General features: G+C 35.7%; 2 protein-coding genes and 1 long non-coding RNA gene across 3 annotated transcripts; 1 reads left to right on the top strand and 2 right to left on the bottom strand.

Moving 5' to 3' along the window:
• Positions 1–2,894: 2,894 nt before the first annotated feature.
• LOC107708533 (rod cGMP-specific 3',5'-cyclic phosphodiesterase subunit beta-like) lies at positions 2,895–12,389 on the top strand. The gene is made up of 22 exons (XM_016512795.1): positions 2,895–3,838; positions 5,273–5,425; positions 5,723–5,812; positions 5,918–6,058; positions 6,165–6,239; positions 6,581–6,645; positions 6,734–6,800; positions 6,905–6,952; positions 7,246–7,395; positions 7,499–7,642; positions 7,727–7,792; positions 8,496–8,642; positions 8,735–8,842; positions 9,103–9,212; positions 9,307–9,394; positions 9,470–9,570; positions 10,166–10,273; positions 10,381–10,444; positions 10,520–10,594; positions 10,706–10,789; positions 10,919–11,072; positions 11,898–12,389. Exons 1-22 carry the CDS (start codon positions 3,368–3,370, stop codon positions 11,957–11,959), a joined length of 2,571 nt encoding a protein of 856 aa, XP_016368281.1. The 5' UTR covers positions 2,895–3,367; the 3' UTR covers positions 11,960–12,389.
• Positions 12,390–12,753: 364 nt separating this feature from the next.
• Positions 12,754–13,845, bottom strand: LOC107708539 (uncharacterized). The gene is made up of 2 exons (XR_001636373.1): positions 13,073–13,845; positions 12,754–12,955 (listed from the first exon to the last, which is right to left on the bottom strand). It is a non-coding gene; the product is annotated as an uncharacterized LOC107708539 (long non-coding RNA).
• Positions 13,846–14,768: 923 nt separating this feature from the next.
• LOC107708535 (ATP synthase subunit e, mitochondrial-like) lies at positions 14,769–16,389 on the bottom strand. Its single transcript, XM_016512798.1, has 4 exons — positions 16,279–16,389; positions 15,582–15,636; positions 15,351–15,449; positions 14,769–14,860 (listed from the first exon to the last, which is right to left on the bottom strand). The coding sequence occupies exons 1-4, from the start codon at positions 16,312–16,314 to the stop codon at positions 14,835–14,837; spliced, it is 216 nt and encodes a 71-aa protein (XP_016368284.1). The 5' UTR covers positions 16,315–16,389; the 3' UTR covers positions 14,769–14,834.
• Positions 16,390–16,919: the final 530 nt, after the last annotated feature.

Genomic DNA, 16,919 nt, shown 5'->3' with positions numbered 1-16,919 from the left:
GTCAAAGAGCAGGGTCATATAAATTTAATGGCAAACACCACTTTTTTTTTCATTACAATTTTCACCATACATTTTTTCTCAGTGGATATTTTCACACCTTGCTGTTTCCTTCAACTTCAGCACATGCAGAAATGCATCTGTGTTCCTCTTGTTTTGTTTGTCGTCCACATGGACTTCACCCCATAAAGCCTGATCCTAATCCTTCACATCCCTCATGTTCTCAAGGTTTTCTCCTGGCCAACCTATGAAACTATTCAAACAAAGGCACTCCTTAGTGTGAGTTCATACACCAGTGCTGACCATGCACATGTTCCCACATTGAAAGATGCACTAGAATAAGCTTGTTTTCTGGAATAAGTACACGAAAAGATACTCAAGTACAGTAACTAATTACATTTACTCCAATACTTTACACCTCTGGAATCACATGCATTGTTTCATGCTCCAGTTCAGAGAACAGGGGGTCTTTAACCCTATAAGCTTATGTGTTTGATGCATGAATTTGTAAGGCCTCTAAATTATAAGCATGACCAAAAAAAAAAAAAGCTGAAAAATCTGTTCTGCCCTCTAATTGATAAAAATTTTAAAAATGTCCACCTTTAGATCATGGCACGTGTCCTGTGAAAACGTTGTCTAAAGGTGTTAGCTACAGATTAACAAGTACTTGGCTAGCACATTCTAACTGCGTAAGATTTATAAATGCCTGTCAGGATAATGGTCTAGAACAAAGTCCCCAACACAGTCAATTTTGCAAATCTAAATTTTCCCCAGGAGTTTTCAGCTTCCCTCCCCATCGGCCAGTGCAAGGACTGCAGTATAAAAAAGTTGAGATCAATTGAGTTCAGTCACACTGTGCGAATTGCAAGATCATTTGCATGTGAGATCAATAAGTTCACATGAGTTCAGTGAAATGAGTCAAATTGCACCCTTGTGGGTTTTGTAGGAAGAGACAAAAGCATTTAGACAATTACAAAAAAAACATAATTTGTTGTTTGATTTATCACCTTGAGGTCTTTTATTTACAAGGGATTAAAAATGTATTTGTTTTCAGTTTCATTTGGTTAATGTGTAGCATCATCCTGATCAGCACACTAATAAGAATCAGTCATTATTCTGCACTCTTAGAAAACTGGTAAAAAAAGAAAAAAGAAAAAAAAAAGTTGTCACTGCAGCGGTACCTTTTCAAATTCAATCTCTGTATCTTACTTACCCCTAAAGGGTGCATGTTGGTACCTTAAAGGTACATCTTAGTTCCTAAAGTGTACATATTTGTGCCTTTTGAAAAGGTACCCGCCCCAGTGACAGCTTTTCTTTTTCTTTTTTCTTTTTTTACCAGTTTTCTAAGAGTGCAGAATAATGACTGATTCTTATCACTAGGTGGCACAAAAACACTTGGGCTGGATTCAGATTCTGAGTTCTGCTGTTATGTGGGTCACACAGACACCCACAAAATAAAATGTTTGTTGACATGTCAAAGAATAAAAGTGTCTTACATATTACAATTTAAATGTTTAAACAAACATGAACAAATTATCGAAAATTGTACATAGGAATCCGTTATTCTTATCAATACATTGGTTGGTGATATCGTATTGGTTATAGATCTGATGTGCTAATAAAGAGGTTGAGGTTCACACTCTAGTAGAGTGGATTCCCATTCCTATTTCCTCAGGCTACTCCAAAGATATTGCACTTTGTCTAACAGGTTGATTTAGTTGCAGTCTTTGTGTATTGGCAACTAACTGACAACTGGATACATTTGACTATTAATCATTTAGGCCTACAGCTTCTAAATGTACACCAAAACAATAGAGATGTATCAGCACTCACAGATGCACACAGGACCTACCCTCAGGAGCCAAAGCTCTGACTTGTTTTGTGCACGTATGGAGCTATTAATATGCTGATTATCCTCATGACCTTTTGCTTAAGATGGATACCTTTACCTCAACAAAAGGATTATCGTCATTTTATGATAAGACTCTGTATCGTTATTCCATCTAGGCCCATATCCCTCAGTAGTTTTTATTAGGAGTATTTAGAATGCACCAAAAATATTTAAAATGCAGCATCAAACAGTGTCATGTGGAAATGTAATTTATTAATTATTAACACAATTTATCATTTGTTTATTTTATTTTGTTTTGTTTTAAGTGTATATATCTATAAATCTGATACAGAATTTGTAGTTCAGGAGCAGAACCAAGACCAACAGGTTTAAAAAAAAAAGGTTTCCAAACAAGCAGCATACATTTATTTCATTTCATTTCATTTTTGCATTATTTTATTTTATTTTATTTTTGCATTATTTTATTTTATTTTTGCATTGTTTAAATTTTATCTTGTTGTTCATAATTCTTCCGCTAGCTTTTTGTTTATGACACTATAATTATTCGGTTTGCAAATAATAAACACTCATTATGTAATACTGTATATTGGTGTACAGTGTTCATAATATTGGCACACAATGGCATATGAATCACAGTCTACCAGTTACATATTGCAAATTATATATACTGTATCTGCAATGGTCCCACTTTTATGCTAATCCATGTTACTGCTATACAAAATGGCAGTATTATACTTTCATAGAATGAAATATGGAGTTATTGACTCATGGATGCTGATAATGTGTTATTTTATTTTATAATTTTTCTCTGAAAATAGTATAGTAGTTCAGGCACAATATTACTATGTCTGGTCATCTTTTGGTCTTTTTTAATGACTAATATTCACATACACTGTACATTTGTTCTTTTCCATTTTTTAAGGAAAGCCCTTTCACTGCTCCCATGGTTGCAGTCACACCGAGTAAGAAGACAACTGGGGTGCTGAGATAATCAGCTAGTGGCCTGGTTAAATAGGGCTTAGTAATGAGGAGTGTGTTTTTAATAAGAACTTAAAGAGCTTGTAGCGCAAAGGCCAGGCTTCTGGGAGAGGAGACAAAGAGGAACAAAGCATATGATTGTGCATTACCACTCACATACTTTATTTCGTATAGCTTTTCCTCTAAAACGGTCATTAAGAGCATCTCTTCTCTTTCCCAGGACACAGAGAGCATTCAGAGGAGGACGGCGGCCGGTTTCAGCTCTGGGCTCAGGCTTTGATGCAGGTCACCTGATCAGTTTTACTAGAGCAGATCCTGATTCACCTTCAACACTATTAGGAAAACACCTTGCTGATGACAGTTCGATTGGACACGGGTTGCCCCTGCTGTGGCAGGCATCTCATCTCGTGATTCTTCGTTTTCTCAACCATTTGAGGATTATATGCTGTAAATATTCTGTTTTTGTCCTGAAAGCTCATTTGAACTCTCATTACTTGGCCATCACCTGCCAGTACTGGGATTGGGGCAGAAGATCCCAAGATGAGTGTCAAAAAGGAAGACGTGGAGAAGTTCCTGGATGGAAATCCAGATTTTGCCAGGAGCTATTTTGACAAAAAGCTCAAACCTGGTGCTGTGGCCTCGATCATGCGAATACCAGAGTCTAAAGTGGATATGAACAGTTTTAAGGACATATGCTCGGTAGAGGAAGGAGCGATATTCTACGATCTCATTACAGACATGCAGGAGAACGTCAATATGGAGAAGGTGATTTTTAAGATTCTGAAGCGGGTCAGTGCTCTGATTCATGCTGACCGATGTAGCTTGTTCATGTATCGACAGCGGAACGGCATCGCTGAGCTGGCTACTCGTCTCTTCAACGTTAATGAAAATTCTGAGCTTGATGACTGTGTGGTGCCTCCAGACTCTGAGATCGTCTACCCTCTGGACATCGGTATAGTAGGACATGTGGCTCAAACCAAGAAGCCCATCAATGTGAAGGATGTTACACAGGTACAAAAGAAAACATTGCATCTGTACACAGATCAGACAAACTGTAAAACTTGATTGAAAGAGACTCATGACGCTATTATACATTATTAGACTGCAGGTATGGTCATATTTTGAGGCTTGGCAAATCCTCTTGACATAATCCATTTATGACCCATGTCCAGCATGAAGGATTTCACATGTGGCATTTATACAGTGACCAAATCTCTTCTCAGTAGTTGAATCACACAAAAACTTAGAACAGATTGTTTGTTTAATAATTTGTACAATAGGTTGTGGGTTTTACAACATTACATAATTATTTCAATTTGTTATCTCTGCTGTATTAGTTATTTTGTTAAACAAGGGACAAACACTGAATTTTTGGTAACACCTTACAATAAGGTTCCATTAACATTAGTTAATTGCATTAGTTTACATGAACAATGAAAAATATGGTAACACTTTATTTTACGGTGTCCTTATTACACATTACATGTAGTAATAACAATAAATTATGCATAATTGCATGCAACTAACCCTAAACCAAACCCTCATCCTAGCCATAAAGTAAGTACATGGAGTTCATTAATACTACTCATTACTTAAATGTATAATTACACTGTAACAAGGACACTAAAATAAAGTGTAACAAAAAAAGCTAATGCATTTATTATTCTTAGTTAACATTTACTAATACATTATTAAAATCAAAAGTTGGATCTGTTAATATTATTTATTGGACTTGGATTAACAATGAATAGTTTTTATTAACTAACATTAACAAAGATTAATAAATACTGTAACAAATGTATTTATCATTGTTATTTAATGGTACACTGAAAAAAACGGATTCATTGAATTGACAAAAAAATTTTAAGGAAAGTGGTTGCAATCAATTTATTTAAGCTACATTTAAATAAACAAATTTTGCTGAAAGTTAGTCAACTAAATTTGTTTATTTAAATGTAGCTAAAATAAATTGATTGCAACCACTTTCCTTAAAAAATTTAGTTTCATTTTTTTTTCAATGTAGTTAATGCATTAACTAAGGCTGATGATACACAGGGCAAATTTTTGAGCAATTTTGCCAGGCAACTTTTTTTGAGCAATGTTGCTTGGGCACTTTGCCATTGAGCATGGGTAACAAATTTCTATCTGGATACTTTAGATCGGTCGTGGGCCCTGTGTCTCACCTGGTTGCCCGTAGATGGCAAAATTGCCCAAAGTTGCCTGGCAACATTGCTCAAAAAGTTGCCCCATGTATCATCAGCCTAACAATAACTAATGGGGCCTTATTGTTAAGTGTTAATTAAAAAAATGCATCTACTCTCTAATATCCATTCTAATATCTAATTAATCCATTAGCAATAATGTCAGATAAATGTGCAAGTTAGTATAAATGTGTAGGGACAGTGTGTAATGTGCATGACAAAACTGACCTTGCTTTCACTGTAGGATAGTCACTTCAGCTCATTCGTTGATGAACTTACTGAATACACCACACGCAACATCTTGGCTGCACCCATCATGAATGGCAAAGACATAGTAGCCATCATTATGGCTGTCAACAAGACTACTGGTCCCCATTTCACAGATGAAGATGAGGATGTAAGTGTCTGTCTGCTGTTTGTGTCCACCACTAATATTAATACAGTCTATAGTGGACTCAAAAAGAATTTGGACACAGTTTAAAATAGCACATTTTAAATGAGTAAACAAAATCAAGACAAGTATTTACCACATTTTAATTGGCAATAATGCCTAAATGAGTTACAAAATTAAGAGTTACTTATTTTATAAAATGTTGAAATGAGAGAGTAAAGACATACTTGCATATACTGAGACAGTAAAGCATACTTGGCATTGAGTTACTTACTTTTTTTTCTAAATCTCTTTTTCCAAAAGCTTTTTTTAAAGTATCTGAAAGTTGGCTCTCTGAACCTGAAGATTTTTCATCTGAGCTACCTTCATAACTGTGAAACACGAAAAGGACAGGTCAGTCTGCATAAGCTTGCAAAAACTAGCTATAGGTGATGAAATTGTAAAACCTGAATTGAACAATATATAAATAAATGCGTTTTTCATATTTCTCATGCATAGCTGCTGTTGTGGTCAGCTAACAAGGTCTTTGAAGAGCTCACAGACATTGAACGACAGTTTCACAAAGCTTTGTACACAGTACGAGCCTATCTCAACTGTGACAGGTACTCTGTGGGCCTACTGGACATGACCAAGGATAAGGTACGTCAATCACTATAATTGCTGAAAGCAACAGAGACTTCATGCTTGATTTAGAGGCTCTCCTGTCTCTTTCTAAGACTGGCCCGGTGGTTTTATTCCCTTGCAGGAGTTCTTTGATATTTGGCCTGTGTTGATGGGAGAGCAGCCACCTTATTCTGGCCCTGTTACTCCAGATGGAAGGGTAAGCTGCATTTTTTTTTTTTATAATTCAAATTACCCCAAAATCAAAATTGTTTTAACATGTACTCACTCTTATGTCATTGCATATCCATTTGACTTTCTTGTGTCCCAGTTTAGAGCTTATTTTCCAAACAGTAACATCTGTGGTCACCATTCACTTTTGTTATATATAAGAGAGCAGCTTGGACATTTTGGACATTACTTCTTTTTTGTGAAAGAAAGTCATATAGATTTGGAATGGCATAATAAATGTTGACAGAATATTCGTTTTTTGGGAGAACTATACCTTTAAGGTCTCTAAAATGCTTATAAAATCAAAATTTTATCTTTCGTTTTACTTAGGAAATCATTTTCTACAAACTTATTGATTATATTTTGCACGGAAAAGAGGACATCAAGGTCATACCGTAAGTTTTCCTATTCTCCAACGTGTTATAGCCAGCGTGTGCATTATAAAATGATAAAGCATTATAAAAACAATTTTCTTTTTTACAGAAATCCACCTGCAGATCATTGGGCTTTGGTTAGTGGATTACCTACATATGTTGCAGAGAGTGGATTTGTAAGTGACTCCTTTATTACTTTGGGAATAAAGTATGGTTGATTTTTGAAAAGTTAAGTAATTACATATAGTATTCACTTATTCATTTCTGTTGTGTATTTAAGATTTGCAACATCATGAATGCAGCAGCAGATGAAATGTTCAACTTTCAGGTATTTTTATTAAAAAAATTTTACTGTCTAAAACAGGGTTCCTCAAATCCGGTCCTGGAGGGACACTGCCCTGCAGAGTTTAGCTCAAACCCTGATCAAACTCACTTACCTGTGATTTTTTTATGGATCCTGAAGACCTTGATGAGCTCGCTCAGGTGTGTTTGATTAGGGTTGAAGCTAAACTCTGCAGGGCGTTGGTCCTCCAGGGCAAGATTTGAGGAGCCCTGGTCTAAAACATGTTTAATGGTTGAAGTTCCCTTGACTTGCAGTATTAACACTTTGGGTTTCTGTAGACGGAAGCTCTGGATGACAGTGGATGGACCATCAAGAATGTGCTGTCCCTGCCAATTGTCAACAAAAAAGAAGAAATTGTTGGCGTTGCAACTTTCTACAACAGGAAGGACGGCAAACCATTTGATGACCATGATGAACAACTCATGGAGGTAAAATTGAGAGATTGATTGGTAGCATTACTGAGAATGGTCATTTACCGACTGAATTCAACAACTTGCTGACTTGCGGAACAATGCGTTGCTGTCTCGACAGGCTTTGACACAGTTTCTGGGCTGGTCAGTCCTTAACACAGACACCTATGACAAAATGAATAAGCTGGAGAACAGGAAGGACATTGCCCAGGACATGGTGCTGTACCATGTCAAATGTCGAGATGATGAGATTCAAAACATCCTTGTAATTTTATACTTATTATAATTTTATTTTTGTATTTTATTTTATTACTATTTATTTTTGTTCTCTTTGGTATTTCTATTCTAGAAAACAAGAGAATATTTTGACAGAGAACCAAGAGACTGTGAGGAGGACGAGCTTTTAGAAATTCTGGTACACTGAACTGCTAAGTATTTGCTATTGACTGTTCAAATGCGGAGTTTTGCTGCGCATCGTGTGTGTGTGTGCGTGTGCGTGTGTGCGCGCGCGCGCGCGTGTGTGTGTAAGTGAGAGAGAGAGAGAGAGACACAGGGTCACATCAGTCAGCTGTCTTAACCGTGGCTTGTGTACTGCAAACACATACCAGCTTCCTCACTGTGTCTGTCACACGACTCTGTTCGCCTTTCGGGCTTGAACTGATGGTAAAACTAAGGAGGGGGCTTTGTAGAAAACGAAGCGTTTGAGAGAGGCGGGGCATAGAGGACCTACAATAATGTACAGTATTTGAAAAATAATATGTTTTTTGAACATTAAAGCATGTCAACATATTCTGTTACACCAAATACACCAAATAATGATCTTTAAAAAAGCATCATATGACCCCTTTAAAGATTTTGAAATTACTGGCTGATCTTAATCTTCTCAGATAGATAAGATAAAGTCGCCTTTAATAGGAATCCATTATTTAAAACATTACAGATGCTTTCAGATATGTCTATTGTGATTCTCTCCGTATACTAATTAAGTTTAAGATATGCCGTTTCAGCTATTATTGCATTATTCAAAATACTTTGCATATTTTCCTTTTGCATTGGTTTATGTTTTTCAAAAGTTATGCACTGACTGACTTTTTTTTTTTATTATTATTTTTATGCAGAAAAAAGAGCTGCCAGGTCCAAAAAAGTTTGAGATCTACGCATTCCATTTTTCAGACTTTGACTGCACTGAACTGGAACTTGTAATGTGTGGGATTCAGATGTACTATGAAGTTGGAGTGGTTAAAAAGTTTCAGGTCCCTCAGGAGGTAAATTTGCTTGTTTATAATGATGGAGACACCTGATTTGTGTCGTGAAGCATCATGGAATTCCATAAAATTGGCTGCTATTTTCCAATTAGGTTTTGGTAAGATTCATGTACTCAGTGAGCAAAGGCTACAGGAAAATCACCTACCACAACTGGCGCCATGGCTTCAATGTTGGGCAAACCATGTTCACTTTACTCACGGTATGACCTGCTCAGCTTACCTTTACTTAGGATTACTTGTTTAGGGTCCAAACTAAATGTATGTTGTTGATTTACGCATTTAAAAAATGAAGTATGAAACAGAATTTCAAACATAATGATTGTTTCCAAACAAGTTTGTTTGATCCGGTTTCAGACAAACAGATTTTTGCATCTTTGTTGTTCATGACACATTTTAGATACACATACTAAAAATGAAAAAAATCATAATGAAAATTATTTTTTGTTTTTTATGGAGCCAGACAGGCAAACTGAAGCAGTATTACACAGATTTGGAGGTGATGGCCATGATCACTGCAGGCTTCCTGCATGATATCGACCACAGAGGCACAAATAATCTCTACCAAGTGAAGTCAGTAGATACTACTACTATTTCTACTAGTACTTGTACTATTATTGCTTCTACTAATAATAATCTTCATCACATTTGTATGTTTTGTGATAAGGTCCCAAAATCCTCTAGCCAAGCTGCATGGATCCTCCATTCTAGAGAGGCATCACTTGGACTTTGGCAAATTCTTGTTAGGCGACGAGGTATGAGCAAACTGTCCAAAATGTGAGCCTTCGTGTTAATTTGATTTGACCCTAACATATGTTTTTTTTTCTTAGTCATTAAACATCTTCCAGAACCTCAACAGAAGACAAACGGAGCATGTCTTCCACCTCATTGACATTGCCATTATTGCAACTGATCTTGCACTGTACTTCAAGTAAGGTTTGACAATATATCATACGTAGTAGTATGTTTTAAAGTCTCTTTAAAGGAATTTTTCACTCAACAATGAAAATGCATTATTTACTTGTCACTATGTGGTTTGTCACAATGTCACAAACTCATATACAGTAACTTTTTTCTTCAGCTGTTTGTATAGTGCCAGTTTATAGTGACCGTTGCTGTTCATTTAAAGAAGTGAAACTAAAGGGGAAGTCGTGGCCTAATGGTTAGAGAGTCGGACTCGTTACTCAAAGGTTGCGGGTTCGAGTCTCGTACCGGCAGGGATTGTAGGTAGGGGGAGTGAATGTACAGCGCTCTCTCCCACCTTCAATACCACGACTGAGGTGCCCTTGAGCAAGGCACCGAACCCCCAACTGCTCCCCGGGCGCCGCAGCAAAAAAATGGCTGCCCACTGCTCCGTGTGTGTGTTCACTGCTGTGTGTGTGCACTTTGGATGGGATAAATGCAGAACACTAATTCCGAGTATGGGTCACCATACTTGGCTACATGTCACATCACATCACTTCACTTTAAATGTAAAGCTAAAATGAGACAAAGGTTTTAAAATATGAACTTTTTCTACCTTAAAGAAAGAGAACAATGTTCCAGAAAATTGTGGATCTCTCTGAGACATATGAAGATCAGAAGAAATGGGTGGACTTCATGTCTCTTGAAACAACAAGGAAAGAAATTGTAATGTAAGTGTGTCCATTTACAACTTCCGCTAGGCATTTTAGCATAATACATCTCTTAGAAATAATCCATTTGGACTTTGCGTGTTTTTATATTTTTAATAATTGACCAGGGCCATGATGATGACAGCGTGTGACCTCTCAGCTATCGCAAAACCATGGGAGGTACAGAGCAAGGTAAGAGATGTCAAATGAAGAATAACTACAGTTTTGCTTCTCAGCAATATATAAGTGTAATTTCTCCCATCCTAGGTCGCCCTCTCTGTAGCAGCTGAATTCTGGGAGCAGGGTGATCTTGAGAGGACTGTTCTTGAGCAACAACCTATTGTGAGTACATTCATCTAATATTGGTGGCTGGACTGCTAGGAAAGCTCCCACCTTGGAAACCATTGGTGGAAAAAAAAAAAACAATCATGTGGTGTTTGTCTTTTAATCTAGCCCATGATGGACAGGAACAAAGCCGCAGAGCTGCCAAAGCTTCAGTGTGGTTTTATCGACTTTGTCTGTACTTTTGTCTACAAGGTACCTTTATGAATGAAGGGAACTGATCTTTTTTGTTTGTTTGTTTCAAGAAATTAATGACCAAATCATTCTCATTTTGTTTTTAACATTAAGATTAATTAGCAACCTCTCCCTCTTTGTTTTCCATAGGAGTTCTCTCGTTTTCACCACGAGATCCAGCCCATGCATGATGGCATTCTGAACAACCGGATGCATTGGAAAGAGAGGCAGGAGGAATATGAGGCAAAACTAAAGGCAATGGAGGAGGCAGCTAAGGCCAGACAGGAAGCAGCTGCCAAAAATGGTTTGAATTTTAATCGTTTGCTTAAGATTTTATTAATCGATATCCTTTGTTCACTGTATTTCTACTAAATTAGAAAGAACCTACATTCAGACCCTCTTACACTGTAGCTCATTTTCAGGTTGACGTTTGACATAACAATATACATTTTTATTTAAAAAATCAGTAAAAAGAGTAATATTGTGAAATATTATTACAAAAACAAAACGTTTCTATTTTAATATATTTTAAAATAAAATTTAATTTATTTCTGTGACGGCATTTTAGCATTCATTACTCCAGTCTTCAGTGTCACATTATCCTTCACAAATCATTCTAATTTACTGTTCAAGAAACATTTTTTTATTATTATACTTCAAATAAAGTATAATTTTATCTTTGATCAATTTAATTTAAAACCCCTAATGACCCCAAATATTTGAAAGGTACTGAAGTGTACACTGACATGCTACATGGCCAACAGTATGTAGACACCCAAAATCCACACCTATATTTGCTTGTACAGATTTACAGATTAATAGGAAAAATGGTCCTCACTTTACTGCTATAAAAAGGGTTTTGCAGTCTGTTAACATAAAAAAAACAAAAAACACTTTGACTTCCACAAAAGAACCCAGACACAAAAAGCTAACCTGAAGAACGTGTAATTAAACATCAAGAACTTCATTAATCTCCAAGGAACTTGATTGACCATCAAAAAGCCCAGACCTGAACTAGAATAGCCAATAACAAAAGAGTGTCCATATCCTGTCGGCCATATATCGTATGATATGATGCATTTCTTTCATTCAGACTCTTTGTGTTTGTTTCTGTACGGTTTCTCTACAGCTGCAAATTCCAACAGCACCAGTGGATCAGGATCAGGATCCAAGACCTGCTCTATCTGCTAGAGAAAAGACGACATTACAGAGGGCAAGGCAGTTTGAAATATAGTACATCACACAGATCAACATCACCCTTAGGATCCCCAAGGATCTGATCAAGAGTGAGTGGGAAAACACTGTCAATGCATTATATGCTATCAGCAGGCCACAAGACCACCTGCTAACCAAAACACACATTGGATCTTGCCTACAGTTAGCATTACTGTTCCATTGTGTTTCCTTTGGGTCATAGTGTTCAAGCATTTTTATAGGATGATAATCGGTTTTTAGTTAATCACAATGCAGACTTAGATGTACTACAGGAAAATTCAGAGGTGAATATTGAAAATATGGTTCTTATTTAAAAAAAAAAAATAAATAAATAAAGGTTTATTTTGTTTTTCTCTCCATGCAATCAAAGATATTAGCATTATCTATAAATTACTTGTATGGATAGGTTTTAATTTATTTTAATTTATCAGCTGCTTAGTATCAAGCAGGTCCATGACAAGTTAACTTTTCCTCCATTTTGCAATTTTAATGTCTAATTTGTTGTCACCTGCTACTTTCACTGAAAATCAGAAAACAAAGGCCATTATGTGAGTGATACGTATTTTTTCTGTCATTTATTCCCTCTAAATGTAATCACATTGTACAGATGGAAGCTAACGTTGCAGGTTGCTAAATGTGAGAAGGTAGGTGACAGACCTTAGTGCGCAACAAAATCGTTTCTGGTAAGCTAGATGGCAGAATACAGTGGTGGTCAGCATGTATAAAGATTGGGTTTAAAGTTATAGTTGTTTTTATAGTTTGAATTTTTTTTTTCTTTCACTTAAGCCGACAGGTAATGCGCAATTGTCCTTCAGACTTATTTACATCAAGTGCTGTCATGGGTGTGTTTTACTGAGCAATGTCCCGTTACTCAGTGTCTCCACTGTTGGGACATGCGTTCACAGAGAAAACTAATTCCAGTGGCCTTGATATCATTCATCTGTTCTCAGCTGACCTGTCATCACAATGAACCTTGAGAAGTCTGTGATTAAAGGGATAGTTCACCTTCAGTTGCTGGTCCCCATTGACTTGCATAGTGTTTTTTTTCACACTATGGAAGTCAATGGGGACCAGCAACTGAAGGTGAACTATCCCTTTAAATTCATGAAGGTATTCAGATTCAGGCAATTTTTTTCTTCTCATGTCTGACTTTTTTTGTAGGAATCAAGTTTTTCTTTCACTAGTTGTCTATAAAACATCGTAAAAACATCAGTTGTGAATCTAATTGTGTAAATACACAAAATGTATTTTTAAACTTTATGAGGTACGACTTTACATACTGTTAAAAGTAAATATTACAAAGGTGTGTTTTAGTGCACTTAATGAATTTTACAAGCTTATAATACAAAGCTGCTGCTTCTGTTTCACATATCATAAAGGTTTAATTTAAGTAGCGAAGAATCAGGCAGTAGCAATGAAAATGAATGTTTAAATCAATGTGTCAGATCTGACAGCGAGGGCCCGATAATAAGACTTATTGAGTCTTTTTGAATTTGACACAAATGTGATTTACTTGCAGAGCAAGTTTAATCATTTTTGACATGAATTTGATTATTTTGATTCATCTTCAAATATGATGCTCGCAAACCATCAAAAATACAGCATCACATATGGATGATTCCAATTAAATGATTAAACATTAAGCTTCACTTCTGTATGCTCAATACAATGACAATTAAAGCATATTATTTTTATGAACTTTGTGTTTTTCTTAGTTCTTAGATTGACTATTTCAAATAAATGATGTTCTTTCTATTTATCAAAGAATACTGGGGGGGGGGAAATGTATCACGTTACAACAGGAAATGCTTCTTGAGCACCAAATCAGCGTATTAGAATGATTTCTGAAGGATCATGTGAGACTGGAATAATGGCTGCTGAAAATTTTGCTTTGTCATCACAGGAATAAATTACATTTTAAAATATATAAAAATAAATAAACAGCTATTTTACACTGCAGTATTTCACAATATTACTGTTTTTACTGTATTTTTATCAATTAAATGCAGCCTTGGTGAGCAGAAGAGACTTCTTTCAAAAACATAACTTACAGACCCCAATTTTTTTGATGGGTAGTATATTAAAGCAATAACAATATTAATTTGAGACTATTTCAAACTACAAAGGATTTGATTCTCTTCACACATCTACTCAATGAGTCACTCGATAAGAAAGCCTCGTATCCCATGAGAACTATCAGCAGTTTCCACCCTTCCCTTCCTAGATACTGTAACTGAGTGTCATCTGCAAAGGTTATCTGAACATCCCTACACATTCCATTTCCCAATAAATCTTCTGACAATATTCTTACAAGACTTCCAATATTTTTGTCTCTGTTAAAGTCATGGCAGTTTTGGGTTTTTAGATTAACTCAGTAGAAATGTTGTTTATAGATGGAGGAAAGCAGAGCTTTTTTAAATAGTTAATGAAGTGCAGCTAAGTAGCTGTGAAGCATTTGTGCAAAATCAGCACTTGTGCTGTATTGGCTTGACCTAAATCCTGGGATTTATGCTAAACCATGGTGAGGTTATACAACCGTCCTCCCTCTATAAACGTCACCACAGCAGTGCAGTAAAGACAAAACAGTCCTCAACACATTCTCAGAGAATGATCTTGGTTTGTCATGCATATAGTGCATATAACTATAACCCAACCAAATGAAAATGTTCTTTTCTTGCTGAAAAGGTATGCAGACGCCCTTATGATGCATATAATCAGAATTACCTGAATAATGGCAATGAGGAAAAAGAAAACATACAAGAATATTTTTACCTTCTGTCTTTATTGAAAATAAAATTAGGTTTATTGTGATTCATTTCATTTGGTGCTGGAATGGATACATCATGGAGATTTACTTCAGAATGGTGTCAGAGTTTGCTGTGGAGATAAAAAAAAAAAAGAGAGAGTAGTGATATCTTTTCACATTTTGAAATATTTGTGGTAAAGTAACACCCTGTATCACTACTAAATGTGTATACAATGAACTTTGATAACTTTCTCTAGTTCATAAACTGTTGAAATACATCCCCTGAAATTCCTTTCCATAAATAACACTTCTTTGAAATTGTCTGACTGAATATTTTCATTGAATATCTTCAAACCCCAAGTTAAACTTCACATAGGTGAAATCTGCTACATCATGAGATGCTGTTAATATATCACAAAATAAAAAAGGGACTAATTTATTTCACCAGACGCCATTTCAACATTACTGTATCTACCCTCTATTGTTTAATATAAAATGTCCATATTGAGACAAAGGACAGGTGGAACAGGGTTTTTGCAACATCATGTGATACATTTTGTTATATTTTATTCTTGTTATATTGTAGAATAATGTGTATAGAGAGAGATAGGGGTTACAGACCTTCAGAAAGCTGTTTGTAAATGCGCTCTTGCTCTTCCCTGAGTTTCTTCTCTTCCTCCTCAATCCTCCTTTCTTCAGCAGCAATGGGCTTCAGATAATCTGGTGAGCAGATTGATTGAAAAACACCATAGAAAGACAATTAACAGAGGCACAAAAGGCATCCCAATACAAAATATAACTGAATTAATTTAAGTTTTAAACTACAACGTAAAATCGTTCATAAACGCTTACCATATCTCTGCTTCCCATAAATTAATCCAATTAGCAAGGCTGACCATCTTGCTGTCTGAAATCAGAGAAAGAAAACTGCTGGTTTGTTGACTGGTGAGCTTGTCAAGACTTCACAGGCAACTCTCATATTTTACAAATCTATTTCTTTACTGCATATGACTAAAAATAAACATTCAGTACGAGAAAATACAGTTGGGTCAAAGTTTTGGACAGCATGCAAATCACAGTCTGTTGTTAATGGGTACTTGACGTGATATAATTCATATAGTCCACTTTTAAACAAAATGTTTTCAAATATACAGCTTTTATATAACTTAGTAAGTATACACTGTGTGACCATTTTAATTTAGAGACTACAGGGACTAGTTATACTTTTATAAACTCACCCTACCCTACCACAGGACAATGTACAAGTTTAGTCAATAATCCTTATTCACATTTGACAGGTCATTCGTTGTTTTCTATGCAACACATCATGTAACGTTACCCATAACGTACTGACCTTGCAGTGCTGTGGACAGGCTAGCAGGCTAACACCATTAGCTCATACACCGGCTATGCTAGGCATTAGCGCTAGCAACGTATAACGAGCTATTTGCTGAGGATAAATGAAGGTCGCTCATATAAACTAACAAGCATAGAGCATGTTTCTGAATATAAAACACAATTTGAGTCATATTCCTAATAGAAGCTGTACCTTGATAAGCGGGGAGACTTGAACGGGAGGAACCATGTTTGAACGGATCTCTTCAGGAGAGAAAGTCTTACTCCGATCTGCTCGGTAGGCTACAGTGTACACACACGTCCATCAACTTTTGTGACTTTTTTCACTATTTTTAAATAAAACAAAATGCTACTAATAAAATTAAATAAAACAAATAATAACAATAAAAAACTAACCATTTTAGCAGTTCACTTAAATATTCCCTCAGTGTAACAAATGAGTTGTTTTAATTTATAGGCTGAATATTTCATACAGTCTCTCAATTAATATAGATCATTCATTCATTCATGTATTAATTTGTTAGGTCTATCATTATCATCATCATCATAAACAACAACAATAATATTTTAGTTCTGCAGAGTGATATTTCCATTCAACAAGTTTGTGATGTGTGTGTGTTTGTGTGGTAAATATTTAATGCACTCAATTAATATAGAGTATTAATTTATTTATTTAGTAGCCATTTTGTTTATTAGTATTATTATTATTTATTATTATTCACCATTTCAACAACCAGATTACTTAGTCTTACTACAGTTTGACAAACAATTCTTTAAGTATAAATATCTATCTATCTATCTATCTATCTATCTACACATACACATACACATACA

Source organism: Sinocyclocheilus rhinocerous, unplaced genomic scaffold (genome assembly GCF_001515625.1).
Source record: "Sinocyclocheilus rhinocerous isolate Xijiao unplaced genomic scaffold, SAMN03320098_v1.1 scaffold506, whole genome shotgun sequence".
NCBI classification, from domain to species: Eukaryota; Metazoa; Chordata; class Actinopteri; order Cypriniformes; family Cyprinidae; genus Sinocyclocheilus; species Sinocyclocheilus rhinocerous.
Note: the sequence above shows the minus strand (reverse complement) of the source record. Positions and strands in the feature narration are given on the sequence as shown.

What these genes read in the sequence shown, in the direction of transcription:
- LOC107708533 (XM_016512795.1), top strand. Translation starts at nt 3,368, where the DNA reads ATGAGTGTCAAAAAGGAAGACGTGGAGAAGTTCCTGGATGGAAATCCA. An exon ending in ATGATGAACAACTCATGGAG is followed by an intron (nt 7,396 to 7,498) that starts GTAAAATTGAGA and finishes CTGTCTCGACAG; the next exon opens with GCTTTGACACAGTTTCTGGG. An exon ending in CATGGGAGGTACAGAGCAAG is followed by an intron (nt 10,445 to 10,519) that starts GTAAGAGATGTC and finishes CTCCCATCCTAG; the next exon opens with GTCGCCCTCTCTGTAGCAGC.
- LOC107708535 (XM_016512798.1), bottom strand. Translation starts at nt 16,314, where the DNA reads ATGGTTCCTCCCGTTCAAGTCTCCCCGCTTATCAAG. An exon ending in TTATGGGAAGCAGAGATATG is followed by an intron (nt 15,450 to 15,581) that starts GTAAGCGTTTAT and finishes TCTGCTCACCAG; the next exon opens with ATTATCTGAAGCCCATTGCT. An exon ending in TTACAAACAGCTTTCTGAAG is followed by an intron (nt 14,861 to 15,350) that starts GTCTGTAACCCC and finishes TTATCTCCACAG; the next exon opens with CAAACTCTGACACCATTCTG.